Source organism: Mytilus californianus, unplaced genomic scaffold (genome assembly GCF_021869535.1).
Source record: "Mytilus californianus isolate M0D057914Y unplaced genomic scaffold, xbMytCali1.0.p SCAF_2, whole genome shotgun sequence".
NCBI classification, from domain to species: domain Eukaryota; kingdom Metazoa; phylum Mollusca; class Bivalvia; order Mytilida; family Mytilidae; genus Mytilus; species Mytilus californianus.
Genome location: NW_026262668.1, coordinates 136,162,798 through 136,180,253, shown reverse-complemented (window position 1 = coordinate 136,180,253; position 17,456 = coordinate 136,162,798). Strand labels below are relative to the sequence as shown.

At 32.2% G+C, this 17,456-nt stretch overlaps 1 protein-coding gene across 50 annotated transcripts in view; it reads right to left on the bottom strand.

Annotated features, from left to right (window-relative positions):
- LOC127731126 (uncharacterized) overlaps positions 1-17,456 on the bottom strand; it is a 55,999-nt gene that overhangs the window by 27,005 nt on the left and 11,538 nt on the right. Inside the window, exons 4-14 of one of the 50 annotated variants that reach the window (XM_052240000.1) lie at positions 15,203-15,322; positions 13,578-13,706; positions 12,580-12,711; positions 10,121-10,280; positions 3,909-5,840; positions 3,783-3,866; positions 3,678-3,740; positions 3,531-3,635; positions 3,426-3,488; positions 2,585-3,383; positions 46-98 (exon numbers count right to left, since the gene is read on the bottom strand). In XM_052240000.1, coding sequence (XP_052095960.1) covers positions 46-98; positions 2,585-3,383; positions 3,426-3,488; positions 3,531-3,635; positions 3,678-3,740; positions 3,783-3,866; positions 3,909-5,840; positions 10,121-10,280; positions 12,580-12,711; positions 13,578-13,706; positions 15,203-15,322 — 3,640 coding nt within the window. Of the gene's footprint in view, positions 1-45; positions 99-2,584; positions 3,384-3,425; positions 3,741-3,782; positions 3,867-3,908; positions 5,841-10,120; positions 10,281-12,579; positions 12,712-13,577; positions 13,707-15,202; positions 15,323-17,456 lie in introns of all 50 variants that reach the window. The other 49 variants (XM_052240011.1, XM_052240006.1, XM_052239996.1 and 46 more) reach the window with 49 other exon arrangements.

Below are 17,456 nucleotides of genomic sequence, written 5' to 3'. Positions count from 1 at the left end.
AAATTCCTCGTTTTTCAACAAATTACAATTGCTTTTATGTTTTACCTGTATTATCTGTTTGCTTTTCTGTACTAGTTTCTTGTGATGTAGATTTTGACCTAGTTATCATAAAAATATATTCTACTAAAAGATATACATTTTACTTATTTAATACTCAGTATTCATGGTAATCAAATGTAAATAAACATAGTACAAAATATATAATACACACATGTAATAGCTGATCAAGATTTATCATGTTAATTACATAACATTTACCTATATTTTTTCTACAAAGTATTGAAATGTTCAAAGGAGTGGGGCAATCAGGCCCTGCTTTGGCCCAAACATTAGTGCAAATTAAATTACTATATATGTTAGACTCAGATCGACATCCGTTCCTCAAATCAACTTCCAAATCCGACGTCATGTTCTCAAATCATTGTCCAATATTTTAACCCTCTAATCAACGTCCAATGTGAAGTAATGAATCACAAAAACGACGTCGGATCAATGAGGAGACTCTTATCATGATGTTTAATTTCATTCAATCATTTATTTTTTTTTCAATTTATCTTTGTTTATATTATCTGTATCGTTTTGTCTTTTTGTGAAGTAGCTTACAGAAACTATAACTGTTTTCTTATATTGTTATCAAAATAAAAGGACAAACATCAGAAAATGACAATAAGACAATCACCAACATCATATTACTATATAACATGTACATGCATGCATATTAATATTTTGACGAAAGACGTTCATATTCTCTACCTATGTTGTCGTTTTCCTTTCTTTTTCATATAACTAAATGACATGTGGGTATACATTGTACGACAATGAGACAACAACATAAAAACAAAGATAAAGACATCTAGAGGGCAGCATACAGACTCAAACAATAGAAAGTATCATAACGTTCAGCCAATTGTTGAAAAGTATTATGAATTGCACTTATGATTTTTCAGCAACTTTTTGAGTTTTAGATTCAACCCAATAATAAAGTTGTGATATCACTGCGACAAGTCCATAACAGACGTCGATAAGAGAAGTCAAAACTTAAACGTTGATTTGAGAACAACAAAAAAGACGTCGATAAGAGGGGCATAAAATTGGCCGTCGATTTGGAATGTCTTACATATATATTCTTAAATTTGTCCAAACTATACTAAAGTACAAGGTGTTTAGAAAATAAAAAACAAATTTCACATGAAAGAAGTTACCACAACAACAAACCATTCTAAAATATAAATATTTTGTTGAATTTCTTGATTTTTCATGTTTTGCATCAATTAGTATTTTTTGGATTGGGAAAGTATGTGGGCACTCACGATGCCTTTATATTTGGTGAGATTATGTCTATAATAAACCTTCTCTAAAATTATTTTCTTGTTTCTTGGCTACACACAATGTTTCCATAAAGGAAATATGGATGGAAAACTGTATAATCATGATAATTCAGCAGTTTTTCTTCACAAAAGAAAAAGCACACACGATGATGTAATTGTGAGGTCAAATCTTTAAAAGTCTTGAGTAATTCAGAGTAAATCATTTATATTTTCTTGATTTTACACATTTCCAGGCATTTTTAGATGCAAATTAGATGTAGTTCTCAAAAACTTTTTCTTGAACCAAAACAGGCCTTTTGATGCCCCTACTCCTTTGTGTCTTTACCTAAACATGTCAAAATCAAACCGAAATATCTGGAAAAGTAAGTCATGACCTTATGTAAGTATTTTCTCTCTATTACTCCTAAGTCATGAAGGCATATTTTTTCTCTGCATCTATTTAAAGTGCATATTAAAATTGACTTTGTGTCAAAATTATAAGGAAAAATCAATGAGAGATTTATCCTGTATTGTATGCCCTTAAGCTAGACAATTGTGCTCTTTTCTTGTGATGCTAAATGTTCTTCTCCCTGAAGTCTTTTTTGCAACATAAATGAATTGTAGAGAATTGGACATACTCATTGTATTTCAACCAATCAAAAGTTAACTACAAGCGAACCATGCATGCTTTGTCAAATAATCATTGTATTTCAACCAATCAAAAGTTAACTACACGCAAACCATGCATGCTTTGTCAAATAATCATTGTATTTCAACCAATCAAAAGATAATAACAAGCAAACCATGCATACTTTGTCAAATAATCATTGTATTTCAACCAATCAAAAGTAAATAACAAGCAAACCATGCATGCTTTGTCAAATAATCATTGTATTGCAACCAATCAAAAGATAATAACAAGCAAACCATGCATACTTTGTCAAATAATCATTGTATTTCAACCAATCAAAAGTAAATAACAAGCAAACCATGCATGCTTTGTCAAATAATCATTGTATTTCAACCAATCAAAAGTAAATAACAAGCAAACCATGCATGCTTTGTCAAATAATCATTGTATTTCAACCAATCAAAAGATAATAACAAGCAAACCATGCATGCTTTGTCAAACAAAACTGAATAGAGATACTTGATAAATACACAATCTGCCAATGTGTTCAAGTGGAAAGAGATAAGTACAATCTTTCTGTATGTTGTGATTATTGATTAATAAAAGCAATCGCTGTCATAAGGTTCCTTACGTTAGGAATACTGACCTCAAATTTTTCTTGACTCTATCTAATATTGCCAGTTTACTAGATCTTTGTTCTTGGTCCTGGTTGTCCATGCTTCTTCTAGTTTGTCTTTTGGTTAGCATTGACTCTTCACAAAAATCAGATAGCTGATGATCATCAACAGATTTAAATTTTTTTGGTGATGAAGGTAGTTTTAAAGTTTTTGTATTTTGTGTTGTCTCTTGTTTCTTTAACCCTACAGAAGACCTAGTTTTCCTGCGAGTACAAGCCATTTCTTCAAGATTTTCACTTTCTGCCTCTACATTGATGGTGACTTCTGTTTTGACATCTTTGCTCTTATTAGACCTATGTCCTTTCCTTTGTGATGGTTGAAGCAGTCTTTTGACTATTTCATTTTCTTCTTCATTTTCTGTACTATTACATCTACTTAAAGGTCTTTTACCCAAATCATTTGTTTCACTACTGGTAAAAGGACTTATAGTACCACTGCTACATTTATCAGTCACTGAATGTTGTTTTGATCCAACTTCTTCATCCGACTCAGAATCACTCTCAATAACTGCAGCTCGGAATTTATTTGTCTGACCATCACATTTTTTATTTCTGTCTTTATTCTTTCTTAAGATTTTTGATCGAGGGGAGACAAACTCATCTGAGGAATCACTGCCATCTTTTGACAGAACAGTATTAATTTGTAATATTTCGTTATCACTAGAATCAAGGTCATCTTTACCAGTATTATTATCAATGTTTCCAGTTTCCATAATTTGACTGCCACCTTCAACATTATAACTGTCGCCTTCAACATTATGACTGTCTCCTTCAACATTATGACTGTCTCTTTCAACATTATGACTGCCACCTTCAACATTATGACTGTCTCCTTCAACATTATGACTGTCGCCTTCAACATTATGACTGTCTCCTTCAACATTATGACTGTCTCTTTCAACATTATGACTGCCACCTTCAACATTATGACTGTCTCCTTCAACATTATGACTGTCGCCTTCAACATTATGACTGTCTCCTTCAACATTATGACTGCCACCTTCAACATTATGACTGTCTCCTTCAACATTATGACTGTCTCTTTCAACATTATGACTGCCACCTTCAACATTATGACTGTCTCCTTCAACATTATGACTGTCGCCTTCAACATTATGACTGTCTCCTTCAACATTATGACTGTCTCTTTCAACATTATGACTGCCACCTTCAACATTATGACTGTCTCCTTCAACATTATGACTGTCGCCTTCAACATTATGACTGTCTCCTTCAACATTATGACTGTCTCCTTCAACATTATGACTGTCTCTTTCAACATTATGACTGCCACCTTCAACATTATGACTGTCTCCTTCAACATTATGACTGTCGCCTTCAACATTATGACTGTCTCCTTCAACATTATGACTGCCACCTTCAACATTTTGACTGTCTCCTTCAACATTATGACTGATACCTTTGATTATCTTAGAGGAAGAAGTATTAGAATCTTGGTTCTGAACAGATAAATCAGTACAGTCCATAGGTTTAATCAAACACAGACTATCTGGTTCTGATTGATCTATAGAGTCACGTACTTCATCACCTTTTGTTATACTAGAAGTGTGGAGATCTGATTTTAATACAGTTGTGTCATCTGAAAGTTGCAAAGTTTTTATATCAAGTGCTTTACAGTTTGAAACCTTTTTAAAGCTATCGTCAGAAGTGTTATATTTGCTCAGAATACCTGCAGATGATATATCTATTGACGGTTTACTTTCAGTATTCCCTTCAGAGTCAGATATCTCCTCAACTTTCTTTCTTAATCCGATTTGATTTATATTAGCTCCTGGATAAAAAAGATTTATCGGATGAGGTAAAACATTAGAATTGTCAGTTACAAATTCTTCTTCACTATCTCTCTGTAGGGGTATGATTTTACATGGCTTACTTTCAGGAGAACTAAATGTAGTATGATCTGGACTAGTAGGTGAGTTTCTGTCCATCCTGTCAGGGGACTTAACTCCATCTACACTATTAAAAGAACATCTTGGAGTTCTATCATTCATGTCAATTGATCTACATAATCTCTTACTGGGACTAGCAGGTGGACTGAATGCACTACCAAATGAGCTTCCAAATAACACAGGACTAAGAGGTGTTTCTGGGACAGGACTAGCTGGTGTTTCCATAGCAACATGACCAGATACTGTTTTTATGTTCTCATTTTCAGGTTCATCAATGACAAGAGCATCTGACTCATCATCACTAGCAGAACTCATTTGTAAGTCACATGGTTGTGAGGAGACAACTATATCCACTTTCAATTCTTGTCCAATACTTTCAGGTTCTTTATCATTAGATACAGATTCAGAAGTTTTGACTGAACTTTCATCAATTTTGAAACTATCTGAAATTTCAACAGAATTAGAGACTGAGTCTTCAACATTTAAGTCACTCTTTACATTAGGTATTGATGTATCAATTCTGTCAACTTCCTCATTATTTCCTATAATTTTGGGAGATTGAAAATTTTCTGCCAATTTTCCTTTTTCTTTTTCACTATTATCCAGATCAATTATTTTACAATCTCCATCTGAAGAAAGAGAAGAAACTTCTTGAACTGAATCTAATGATTCTTTTCCCTTACTTATATCCAATTCGTTTGATTTCAAGGTTTCACTGTGATCTGACACTTGACCTTTAATGGCTTTACCAACAATGAAACCATCTTTAGCTGGAAGTTTCTTCTCAGCAGCTAAATTGATTTCAACAGGTGGATCTTCCTTTGAACTAGTTACATTCTTCTTTTCTCCAAGTTTCTTGAATGTTTTGTTTGCTGACATATCCATCCCAAATGTTTCTAAATCTTCCATGGAAACTTCCATTGTTCCAAATGGATCATCTCCCACAACTTCTTCACAATCTTTGACCTTTTCCCCTCTTTTTATTTTGCTCATCTTTTTCTTTTGTTCATTTGAAGGTGATTTGATAGGTGATAACAGAGATGCTACATTTTCAGTGTCATCAATTATCAGTTCTGTATTGTGTGACTGTTCTACAGAAGACTGTTTCCTTGGTAACTTCAAAGATTCTGGACTTGTAGAATCTGATTCTATTTTCTGATTCAATGTGAAGATGTGACCTGTTTGATTAAGTCTCCCCATATGTGAACGCAAAGCATATTTATAGAACATTGTATTTTTGTCTCGTCCTGTGAGCTCTTTAGCAGGAAGTGGATTATCAATGTACACAACACGATGCATAAACTTCTTATCGCCATCTAAAAATAAATATTGATGAATCATTATGAAATTCATTCAAACAATTTGATTTTAGTCTGAATTGAAATAAGATATACATGTAACTGTTTAGTACTTTTATTTTTTTTTATTATGTTTTTTTTCAAAAATATTACAAAGGATAGGCCACAGAGCTTTTCCCAAGCTACAGGTTGTGCAAAATAGAAAATGAAAAGTCTTACAAATGAATTACATTCCTCTCTCAAAATCTGCATATTTCATAAGAGATCTAGATTAATTGTATTCTGCTTTTTTAACAACCCAAGATAAGAGGAAGACACATGATCTATCTTAAAAACTTGTCATTGTATTTCCAAGACCTAAAAGTATCCTGTTATTTTACTTGTAATTACCCCTACAGACATTTATTAAGGACAATAACTAGCAGTATAGAGAAAAAAATTTCGTTGTTTCTGTTTTCCTATATCTTTTGTTTACAGTCCTGAGAGTTATGCTTTATGAGTAGAAGTCTGAAAATTGGACTTTTATATTCAAGAACCTAAAATAAACAGCTATAACATCCTTAAATGTACTATGCCTGAAGGTGTTGAAGTTTCAATTCTAAAAATTTTTACAAATTTGACGATCAGATCAATTGAGAATTTATCAAAATAAATATAATAGTAAATGTACATGTATATGTTGTATTTCGTTTTATTCACATATATATCAGAATTTAAGCAGTGACTACTAGGAGAATTTTGTCATTTCCCTGCATAAACCCTAAAGCTAGTAACCCTTGACAGTAAATGGTAACTCCCATTACTTCCCAATACATATTCTGAAGCTGGTAACCCTTGACAGTAAATGGTATCTCACATTACTCATCAATACCAGCAATGGTCATTTGAGCGAAATGGCAGTAGATTTGAGCAATAAACAAGTGAAACTGTGAGCTACTGCTCACTGATGATACCCCCGCCCAAATGTTTTGGTAAACAGGAAGTTGTTGAGTGATGAATCTGAAAACGCATCTCACGGTATAGATGACTTATATAAACCCTGAAACCAAATTTCAGAAATTCTTGTATTGTAGTTCCTGAGAAAAATGTGACGAAAATTTTCAACTTGGCTATCATGTATAAAATGATACAAGTGTTTGGTAAACAGGAAGTTGTTGAGTGATGAATCTGAAAACTCATCACACGGTATAGCTGACTTATATAAAACCTGAAACCAAATTTCAGAAATCCTTGTATTGTAGATCTGAGAAAGATGCAAAGAAAATATTCATGGGACGGACGGACAGACTGACAGATGGACTGACGGACAGACAGAGGTAAAACAGTATACCCCCACTTTTTTAAAGCAGGGGTATAATAATAAAAATTCGTAAGGGTTCAGCGGAACCCAGTGTCTCGCCTACTTTTTCTGTTAATTGCAGGCTCAACAAAAATGATGAAGTAAATCAATAAAAATATTCCACTTGATAATATCTTTTGATTGTAAGAAGCTTCTGTCCAAGTTTGGTAAAAATCAAGGATAGTTTATGAATCTAATAAATGTTTAAAAACTTTAACTGCAGACTGAATGTAATGTTAACTGGAAGAAAACAAAATTTCCTTCTAGATACTAGCATTTGATCATAAACAAGCTTCTGTCCAAGTTTGGTACAAATCCAAAATAGTATAAGAAAGTTATTAAAATTTTAAAAACTTTAACCACAGAGTGAATGTGTTGTTTCCTGGCAGAAAATCTAAGTCCATTTAAAAGTAAAATACGGAAAAAATGTATTTATTTTTTTACAAAATTTCCTTCTAGATACTAGCTTTTGATCATAAACAAGCTTCTGTCCAAGTTTGGTACAAATCCAAAATAGTATAAGAAAGTTATTAAAATTTTAAAAACTTTAACCACAGAGTGAATGTGTTGTTTCCTGGCAGAAAATCTAAGTCCATTTAAAAGTAAAATACGGAAAAAATGTATTTATTTTTTTACAAAATTTCCTTCTAGATACTAGCTTCTGATCATAAACAAGCTTCTGTCCAAGTTTGGTACAAATCCAAAATAGTATAAGAAAGTTATTAAAATTTTAAAAACTTTAACCACAGAGTGAATGTGTTGTTTCCTGGCAGAAAATCTAAGTCCATTTAAAAGTAAAATAAGGAAAAAATGGATTTATTTTTTTACAAAATTTAATTCTGGATACTATCTTATGATCATAAACAAGCTTCTGTCCAAGTTTGGTACAAACCCAGGATAGTTTAAGAAAGTTATTAAAATTTTAAAAACTTTAACCACAGAGTGAATGTAATATTTCCTGGCAGAAAAACTAAGTCCATTTATAAGTAAAATACGGAAAAAATGGAATTTTATTTTTACAAAATTTACTTCTGGATACTATCTTGTGATCATAAACAAGCTTCTGTCCAAGTTTGGTAGAAATCCAGGATAGTTTAAGAAAGTTAATAAAATTTCAAAAACTTTAACCACAGAGTGAATATTTGTCGGCGCCGCCAACTAAAACGACGACGACGGAATGTAGGATCGCTATGTCTAGCTTTTTCGACTAAAGTCGAAGGCTCAACAAAAAAGGATGTTTGAGCGCAAAAGTATAGGACACTTGAGTGCCAAAATTTTAGGACATTTAAGCGAAAACAAAAAATAATCATAGGACATTTGAGAGAAAAATAATTAAGAATGATGAAGGAGTACCTCTTCTGTTCACCAGCGAGGTTTATAACACACAAAGTTCAAAACATCTTGTAATTCTAAAAAAAATAGCACTTTCCTAAAACTTAAAACTCGACAATGGCAATATTTACAAGCTTAGTCAGTTCAGACTTGAAATTTATATCCTAGGCTTCAGACATAAACATCCCTCGTTATTCTGTTCCTTCTCCTTCTCTGTTTGGCTCTGAGGTGCTATTGCAAACAAGGCGCTTTTTTCTTTTATTCGTCTCGGTCAAAAGTATATCCATTTTAAAATGTACATGTATTAGTATTAAGATCTCAAGTGCCAAGGGACATTTCACTTTATAAATATAAGAAATTTAGAACAAAGAAAGTTTGCATAGCCAATGAATTATAGTAGAAATGATTGGTAAGTAGTAGGGATGTCAACTCGGTGAACAATTACTAATGGAGTACTCGTTGGTTTTATCGAGCGATACTCGAGTACTCGCTCGGGAATATATCTACAACACAGAAACACAAAAGCATATATTTTACATTATGTGGATTGTTTTTCAACGGACGAAAAAACATCTACATATATAGTATCTGGGAAAGGAATTACACACCATAATTAATAGCTCATTACCTACAATTACTAATTAAGTAAAAAACAATATTCTAATCAATATAATTTAATTAACACCTATTCAAAAACAAGGAAAAACAATATCATACAATAGTATTTGGTAATCGTTAAGAAAACACATTTAATGTTCACAAAGGCGTAAGGATTAAAAATTTAACTATTCACTGAGGGTCACCAGAGGATTCAACGAATTTATTATATTTGGAAACATTTTCTTTTCAACTATTATTGGGGACAGTCGGTTTTGCAACTTTGTAACTAATTACAGTCTTGCAGTCGAAATATTTGCTCTGACGGTACCAATGTGCCGGAATGGCTAAGACAAAGTGTTAGCCTAGGTATAGGCCACGTATTTTCGGAGGCATTTTAAATGACAACTTAGCACAAGCATTCGAAACAAAATGTATTTTATTTACTAGTTTGATTTATCAGTGATGCCTATTTAATTTCCGAAAGAGGTTCTCAAGAAGATCAATTTTATATAAAGACAGCAATATTCTAACAGGTAACCGATTAGTCGAGTATCGTTTTGGTATTTGATACTCTGTACTACCGAGCGATACTCGAATACTCGAGTACTCGTTGACATCCCTAGTAAGTAGAGACACTACAATTAACTAGCCAGAATCGGTCAAATTACTCAGGTGTAAAATCAAATAAATTATATTTTTTTTAAAACTGACTCTTTTTTCTTACTTTTTTAAAATATTTTTTTCTTAATTCATTTAAAAGTATCACAATAAATTTCGCTCAAACATTCTATTTGAAAATCCAGGTAAGGTTAATATTCCATCGCTAAAATGTCCTATGATGCCGGCGCTCTAATGACTATATGTGCATTTTTTATTTTCGCTCGAATGTCCTATGCCCCCTCAATACATACCTTGAAGCTGGTAATCCTTGACAGTAAATGGTATCTCCCATTAATTCTCAATACATAACCTGAAGCTGATATCCCTTGACAGTAAATGGTATCTCCCATTACTTCCCAATACATACCCTGAAGCTGGTAATCCTTGACAGTAAATGGTATCTCCCATTCCCTGTTGTAGTTAGGAGCATGGTTATTTACAATACAAGCAATAGCACTGGCTGATATTGTGATGTGTACTTTGGACCTCTGAGATAAAACATCACAGTTCTGGTCCTTGCTACAAGGCTGCAATTTAAATGTACAGAAATTTGTTGACATTTTCTAAAAATTCTATCAGTAATTTTATGAATTAAACAATTGAGTACATATAAACCTGCACAATATTTGTATATTTTACATATATTGTGTTCTGATATATTAATGAGCAAAATTTAACATTCTTATTACTGCTATTTCATCACAGTTCCTATTATTGTCCTCTACATAGTTGCCAACTGACATGATATTCGCGTGTAATACACGCTTTTTCAACGGTTTACACGCTAGGATTTTGTCACATGGCGTGTACACACTTTTCACCACTTTACACGCTTTTTTGTTGTCTTGATTTTTTGGTCGTTAGTGATATTGCGATTCTCGGGTTTTTTCTTTTTATTAGACAATAAATACCGAAAATTTCAAAGTAATTGTTTGTTCACCATTGTTTATTTTTCTATATGGACAAACAGCAAAAAGCACTTAAGGTAAGTAGTTTGTGATTAGTTTTTATGATTTTGTGACTTTCTTTCTTTCAAATTCACGTAGGGGAAATGTCCACAGAAAGAGGTCGCTTTCAGGACCCGTACCGTCGTCTAAAGAGCCGATTGTTAAGTGAAAACGATGTGTACGTCTAAGATTCAAGATTTATAAATTATATTTGGGAGTTCGAGTTTAAATGATCGAGGGACGAGTAACGCATTGTGCACCCTATGTTGCAATCATAACAATACATGTGAGAGGGCAACTACAATGTAGTTATTTGATTAAGCATTTAACGTGTTTCATGGTAATCAAATAATAAAATATTTTTCTTTTTCAGTTTCAAATCTAGCCAACAGATTTCCACAGGCCATAGGGGATGGAAATATCACGGAACTGTTGGATCAGTTCTCATAGTACCAGCTGTCTTCTGATGAACTACCTAGTTTTGACCAGGCAATAGATAGTTTGTTGAGAGTAAGGGAGCTACCATTTGATTTTTATGGGGGGCTAGGATGAAATTTGAAAAAAATAGGCAGGACAGGAGTTTTGAGTAAAAAAAAAGGCAGGATGAGATTATTTGCAAAAAAAAAAAAGGCAGGATGATAATTTATGTAAAAAAAAAAGGCAGGACCGAAGAGAGTGAAAAATAAAAAGACAGGGCAGAAAAGAGGGAAAAATAAAAAGGGAGGACAAAATTTTTCATCCTAGCCCCCCCATAAAAATCAAATGGTAGCTCCCTAATGCCTACTAATGCAATGGCAGAGATAATAGATGACATTTTAGATGGCAAAAAAACGTTATGACACTCTTTTAAAGCTTGATAAAGCTATTTTAGTTCAGCCAATATAAATTCTGACTGTGAGAGAGCATTTTCAATTATAAAGAAATTCACACTAAATTCTGATCAGAACTTGACAATGATATATTGTGAGCCTTGTTTAGTTGTTATCAAGTAAATGTAACCAAACTGGCAGTTGTTTTGAATTTGTACTTAGTGGTGTTGCTTTAAAAGCAGCAAAACAGACGACTGTTGAATACAATAAAAGTTTATAGTAGAATATTGTTTTTTATATTAACAAATTTGTATAATGTGTTTTCTATGTCGCGCGCTTTCACACGCTTTTTGACATGTCATGTCATGTCATGACATGATTTCTCATTGTCAGAGGTTGGCAAGTATGGTCCTCTACAATGTACACCTCTAACCTATAAACATTCCTATAGGCCAATACACATTGATTGTATAAGAAAACCATCAAAAATATAAAGGATAAAAACAATGCACTTTTTTGTTGTTGTTGCTTGGCTGTCAATGGTTACAACCATCAATCACTTATCAAACAAAATTTTTGATGATACATAAATTTTGATATTTTCTGGAATTGATATGACCTGTTTTTATCTTATAGCTCCAAACATAACAAAGTTTACTGTGAACACAGGGACATTGCATTTGTTCTAGAATTATCACTGATTCAAAACATTGGAAGGTTCACAGTTCAAGAAGGGACATGTACAGCTTTAGAATAATTGTTAATTGTACCTCATCATTCAAAGCTTCAAATGATTTAAAAATTAATATGCATGGGTAGTCCAAAAGAATGGATGCTACCACATGTTGACATTAGAAAGTTTGTTGTGAACACATGAATGAAGTTTGTTTTGCTGTAGAATGATTGCTAATTGTACCTCATTGTTCCAAATATTGGAAGGTTTATTATGATCACATGGTCAATGTTTCGCTGTAGAATGATAGCTAATTGTACCTCATTGTTCCAAATAATAGAAGGTTTATTATGATCACATGGACAATGTTTTGCTGTAGAATGATTGCTAATTGTACCTGATTGTTCCAAACATTGGAAGGTTTATTATGATCACATGGACAATGTTTGGCAATAGAATCATAGTCTAATGGTATCCTTGGTCTTTCTCCTACATTCATATTTGGTACAACAAGCTTTGGTACTGTTCCCTGAAAGGAAAAGTATACATTTCTTTGGGTGTAATACCACCATTTATTTTCCCCTATTAGTCTTTGTTAAATTTGCGCTTTTCAAAAAATTGTGCAGAATTTATCTTTGTTTCAAATAAAGAAATACTTGGCATGAGTAAAGTTTTATCCTGTCCAGTACTATAGAAAAAAATTCACATAACATTTCATTGCATATAAGAAAATAACCATCACTGGAAGTTAACCAATCAAATTTTCCCTTTTATTAACCTGTGTACAAGCTTTAGTAACCATGTAACCTCAAGTTTCCAAAATATTCTATAGAAATCCCAAATAAAAAAATAATGGTGCTTTTAAATACCCAAGATATATGTTTATGACCCAGAAATGTTTTACTGCAATGAAATGTAGGATGAATTACCTACAACTGTCAAATACAAGGGAATATTTTTTTTCAACCTATTTTCGTATGCAACCGGATGTGACGTACTATGATTTGGTGGTATTACACCATTATCAAAAACATTGTCTGGCATCATCTCTTGTTGACAAACATTTGTTTCTGTTCAAAATCATTTATAAACCTGGCTGCATTGTATCTGAATATTTCAGTAAATACCATACCTATTATCTTCACTTAACTGTATTGATTGGCCTTAACAGTGCTAACAATGACATGACAAACAGCCAATAATGTTTGTTTGGCCTGACCAGTTCTAATATAGACATGACAAACAATGTTTGTTTGGCCTTACCAGTTCTAACATAGACATGACAAACAATGTTTGTTTGGCCTTACCAGTTCTAATATAGACATGACAAACAATGTTTGTTTGGCCTTACCAGTTCTAATATAGACATGACAAACAATGTTTGTTTGGCCTTACCAGTTCTAACAAGGACATGACAAACAGTAACTGACATGGAGGTCCAGTTGTTAAAAGATTTAATTTGTCACAAACATTGTAGTACTGAGGGTACAACTGGACTCGCTTTTTCTTCATGGCTAACCTTTCCTGCAAAGAAAAAATAATTATATCACATACTATATATATAAAAGATAAGTGCCATTACAGCTAAGTCAAAACAAAAATATATGTTTGTTTCCTGTCTCTTGATAATAAGGTGGGTAGTTAGGTTTTTTTTTACTTCGAATATATAATATGATCTGGGCACTATCAGTGTTGAACTAAAAATTTCCATAAAATATGTTGGTGTGGGCATGGAAATAATTTATGGCAGTAAACAGATTTTTTTTTGTCATGTGCTTTTTACAATCAAAAGATCTTGGTAGATCTAAGTGAAAAGTGACCATTTCTTCCCCAGTTATCAGTATTTATTTCCAAAAATAATTGAACTGCACATGTGTTTTCCATTACAGAAAAAAATACAGTACCAAATATTTTTGAATTTGATGATTCAATCTAAAAATGATTCTTCCATTGCAGTGAAAATTGACCAAACCAAATACAAGAACTTCTTTAATTGACATGTACCAAAGGTTGGTCATTCTCTCCTGGCAACCCTGCTTCCTCCACCATTTTAAAACTGACTGCCACAAACTATCATAATAGTGCTGAAAGTGGTGTTAAACACCAATCAATCAATTGCCATGTAATCCCCAAATCTGAAACCGTTATCAGCTTCAGGTACCAAATAAATACCTTGAAATATTGATCAGCATCAGGTGCCAAATAAATACCTTGAAGTATTGATCAGCTTCAGGTGCCAAATAATTACCTTGAAATATCAATCAGCTTCAGGTGCCATATAAATACCTTGAAATATCAATCAGCTTCGAGTACCTAATAAATACCTTGAAATATCTATCAGCTTCAGGTGCCAAATAATTACCTTGAAATATCTATCAGCTTCAGGTGCCAAATAATTACCTTGAAATATCAATCAGCTTCAGGTGCTAAATAATTACCTTGAAATATCGATCAGCTTCAGGTGCTAAATAATTACCTAGAAATATCAATCAGCTTCAGGTGCCAAATAATTACCTTGAAATATCAATCAGCTTCGAATTCAGGTGCTAAATAATTACCTTGAAATATCAATCAGCTTCAGGTGCTTAATAATTACCTTGAAATATCAATCAGCTTCAGGTGCTAAATAATTACCTTGAAATATCTATCAGCTTCAGGTGCCAAATAATTACCTTGAAATATCAATCAGCTTCAGGTGCCAAATAAATACCTTGAAATATCAATCAGCTTCTGGTACCAAATAAAAACCTTGAAATATCTATCAGCTTCAGGTGCTTAATAATTACCTTGAAATATCAATCAGCTTCAGGTGCTAAATAATTACCTTGAAACATCAATCAGCTTCGGGTACCTAATAAATACCTTGTAATATCTATCAGCTTCAGGTGCCAAATAATTACCTTGAAATATCAATCAGCTTCGAATTCAGGTGCTAAATAATTACCTTGAAATATCAATCAGCTTCAGGTGCCAAATAATTACCTGGAAATATCAATCAGCTTCAGGTTCCAAATAATTACCTTGAAATATCGATCAGCTTCAGGTGCTAAATAATTATAATCTGATTTCGCAGTATGAGCCAGTTTTTCTAGATACTGCTGGTATTCCTTTTGTTCTTCTATTACCCTCTCATGTAAAGTCTGAAAATAAATTAACTGAAAAAGTATTAAGAGACCAAAGAAGTTAAAATCAACAATGGAAATATGAACATCTTTAAATAAAACTTCACAATTCTGGATTACCCTTTTGATGGATAGGTATCAAACAGCATCATATAAAGGCTTTCAATAAAATTTTATGCACCCACAATAAATTAAATAAACTCGTTAAGTTTAAGTTCAATTTTGCAGCAAGAATGGGATTTTCAGGACAAAAGTTCAGCAATTGCACAAAAGAGTTTTTTGGGCAAACATTTTATTTACTTATCATAATTACTTTCCAGTATATTTACTTAAATATAAAATGTCAACGATAAATTTATAGACAAACTCTTAATTTTCTTTTTTTTAAATTTACGGATGTGGTCAGTTTTATTGATTTACTGATTAGGACAAATGTAATTAATGTTTATAATATTGATTACATTTTTGAAGGAAATTAAAAGAATATATGCAGTAAATATTCCACTTTTAATTATTGCAAACCATGTTAATTTGATTCACTAAAAAACAAGAAAATATTAAACTGTCAGTTCTTGTTCATAACAATGTCTACAGGTAAACATGCAATCAATCTAACCATCTTACCAATGAAATTGTGAACACTATGTATAAAAAGAAATATCTAATCATATTAATGTGTTAATTTCTAGCAGATTGGGTACCAAATGCTTGCAAATCAATAATGGATAAAGTTACTTATATTTCTTCACTTGAATTACAATTTCAAATGTTGATGCTGTTGTTTGTTCTTGACAGTTTTTATAATAAATAGCACATTTTGTTTTGCCGCCATACATGCTCACAATTTATTTTGGATTTAATCTTACTATTTTAGATTGATCTCTGTGTTCACATTTAGATCGATTCATATCAGATCGATTCCAACTAAACTACTTCTTTTGGTGTTTTATTTTAGACCGATTCAAGATCGACTGAAAGCATTCACATTGGGCTTAAATCAATCTAAAGTGAACCGATCTAGTTTAAATCTATCTTAATGTTAAAGTGTGAATGGGGTCTTATTTTACAAATTTTTTTACAGGTAATGAACATGTATACCATGCTTCAAATTTATGTGACATGGAAAACTATCTTCATCTAAAACTTTGGTCAGTAAATAAATGAAACTGACATATAATTTTAAAACTTCACATCCTTATGAATATGTGTACAAGTTTAAAGTTGATGAGACCACCATTTCATGATAAACTGCCTTGACAAAAAACTTTAAGCAGATACAGAGCAGACCAACTGACGGACACACATACCTGAAAACTTAATGCCCCCTCCTATCAAAACTGCCTAAGCATGATAAACATTATTCAGTCAGAATTACTGCATGGCTAATTACACATACAACTTTTTATATTTACCTTACACATACAACTTTTATCTTACCTTACACATACAGAACTTTTATCTTTCCTTACACACACAACTTTTATCTTACCTTACACATACAGAACTTTTATTTTACCTTACACATACAGAATTTTTATCTTACCTTACACATATAGAATTTTTATCTTACCTTACACATACAGAACTTTTATCTTACCTTACACATATAGAACTTTTATCTTACCTTACACATACAGAACTTTTATCTTGACTTACACATATAGAACATTTATCTTACCTTACATATAGAACTTTTATCTTACCTTACACATATAGAACTTTTATCTTACCTTACACATATAGAACTTTTATCTTACCTTACATATAGAACTTTTATCTTACCTTACACATATAGAACTTTTATCTTACCTTACACATATAGAACTTTTATCATACCTTACACATACAGAACTTTTATCTTACCTTACATATACAGAACTCTTATCATACCTTACACATATAGAACTCTTATCTTACCTTACACATATAGAACTCTTATCATACCTTACACATACAGAACTTTTATCTTACCTTACACATACAGAACTTTTATCTTACCTTACACATACAGAACTTTTATCTTACCTTACACATATAGAACTTTTATCTTACCTTACACATATAGAACTTTTATCTTACCTTACACATATAGAACTTTTATCTTACCTTACACATATAGAACTTTTATCATACCTTACACATACAGAACTTT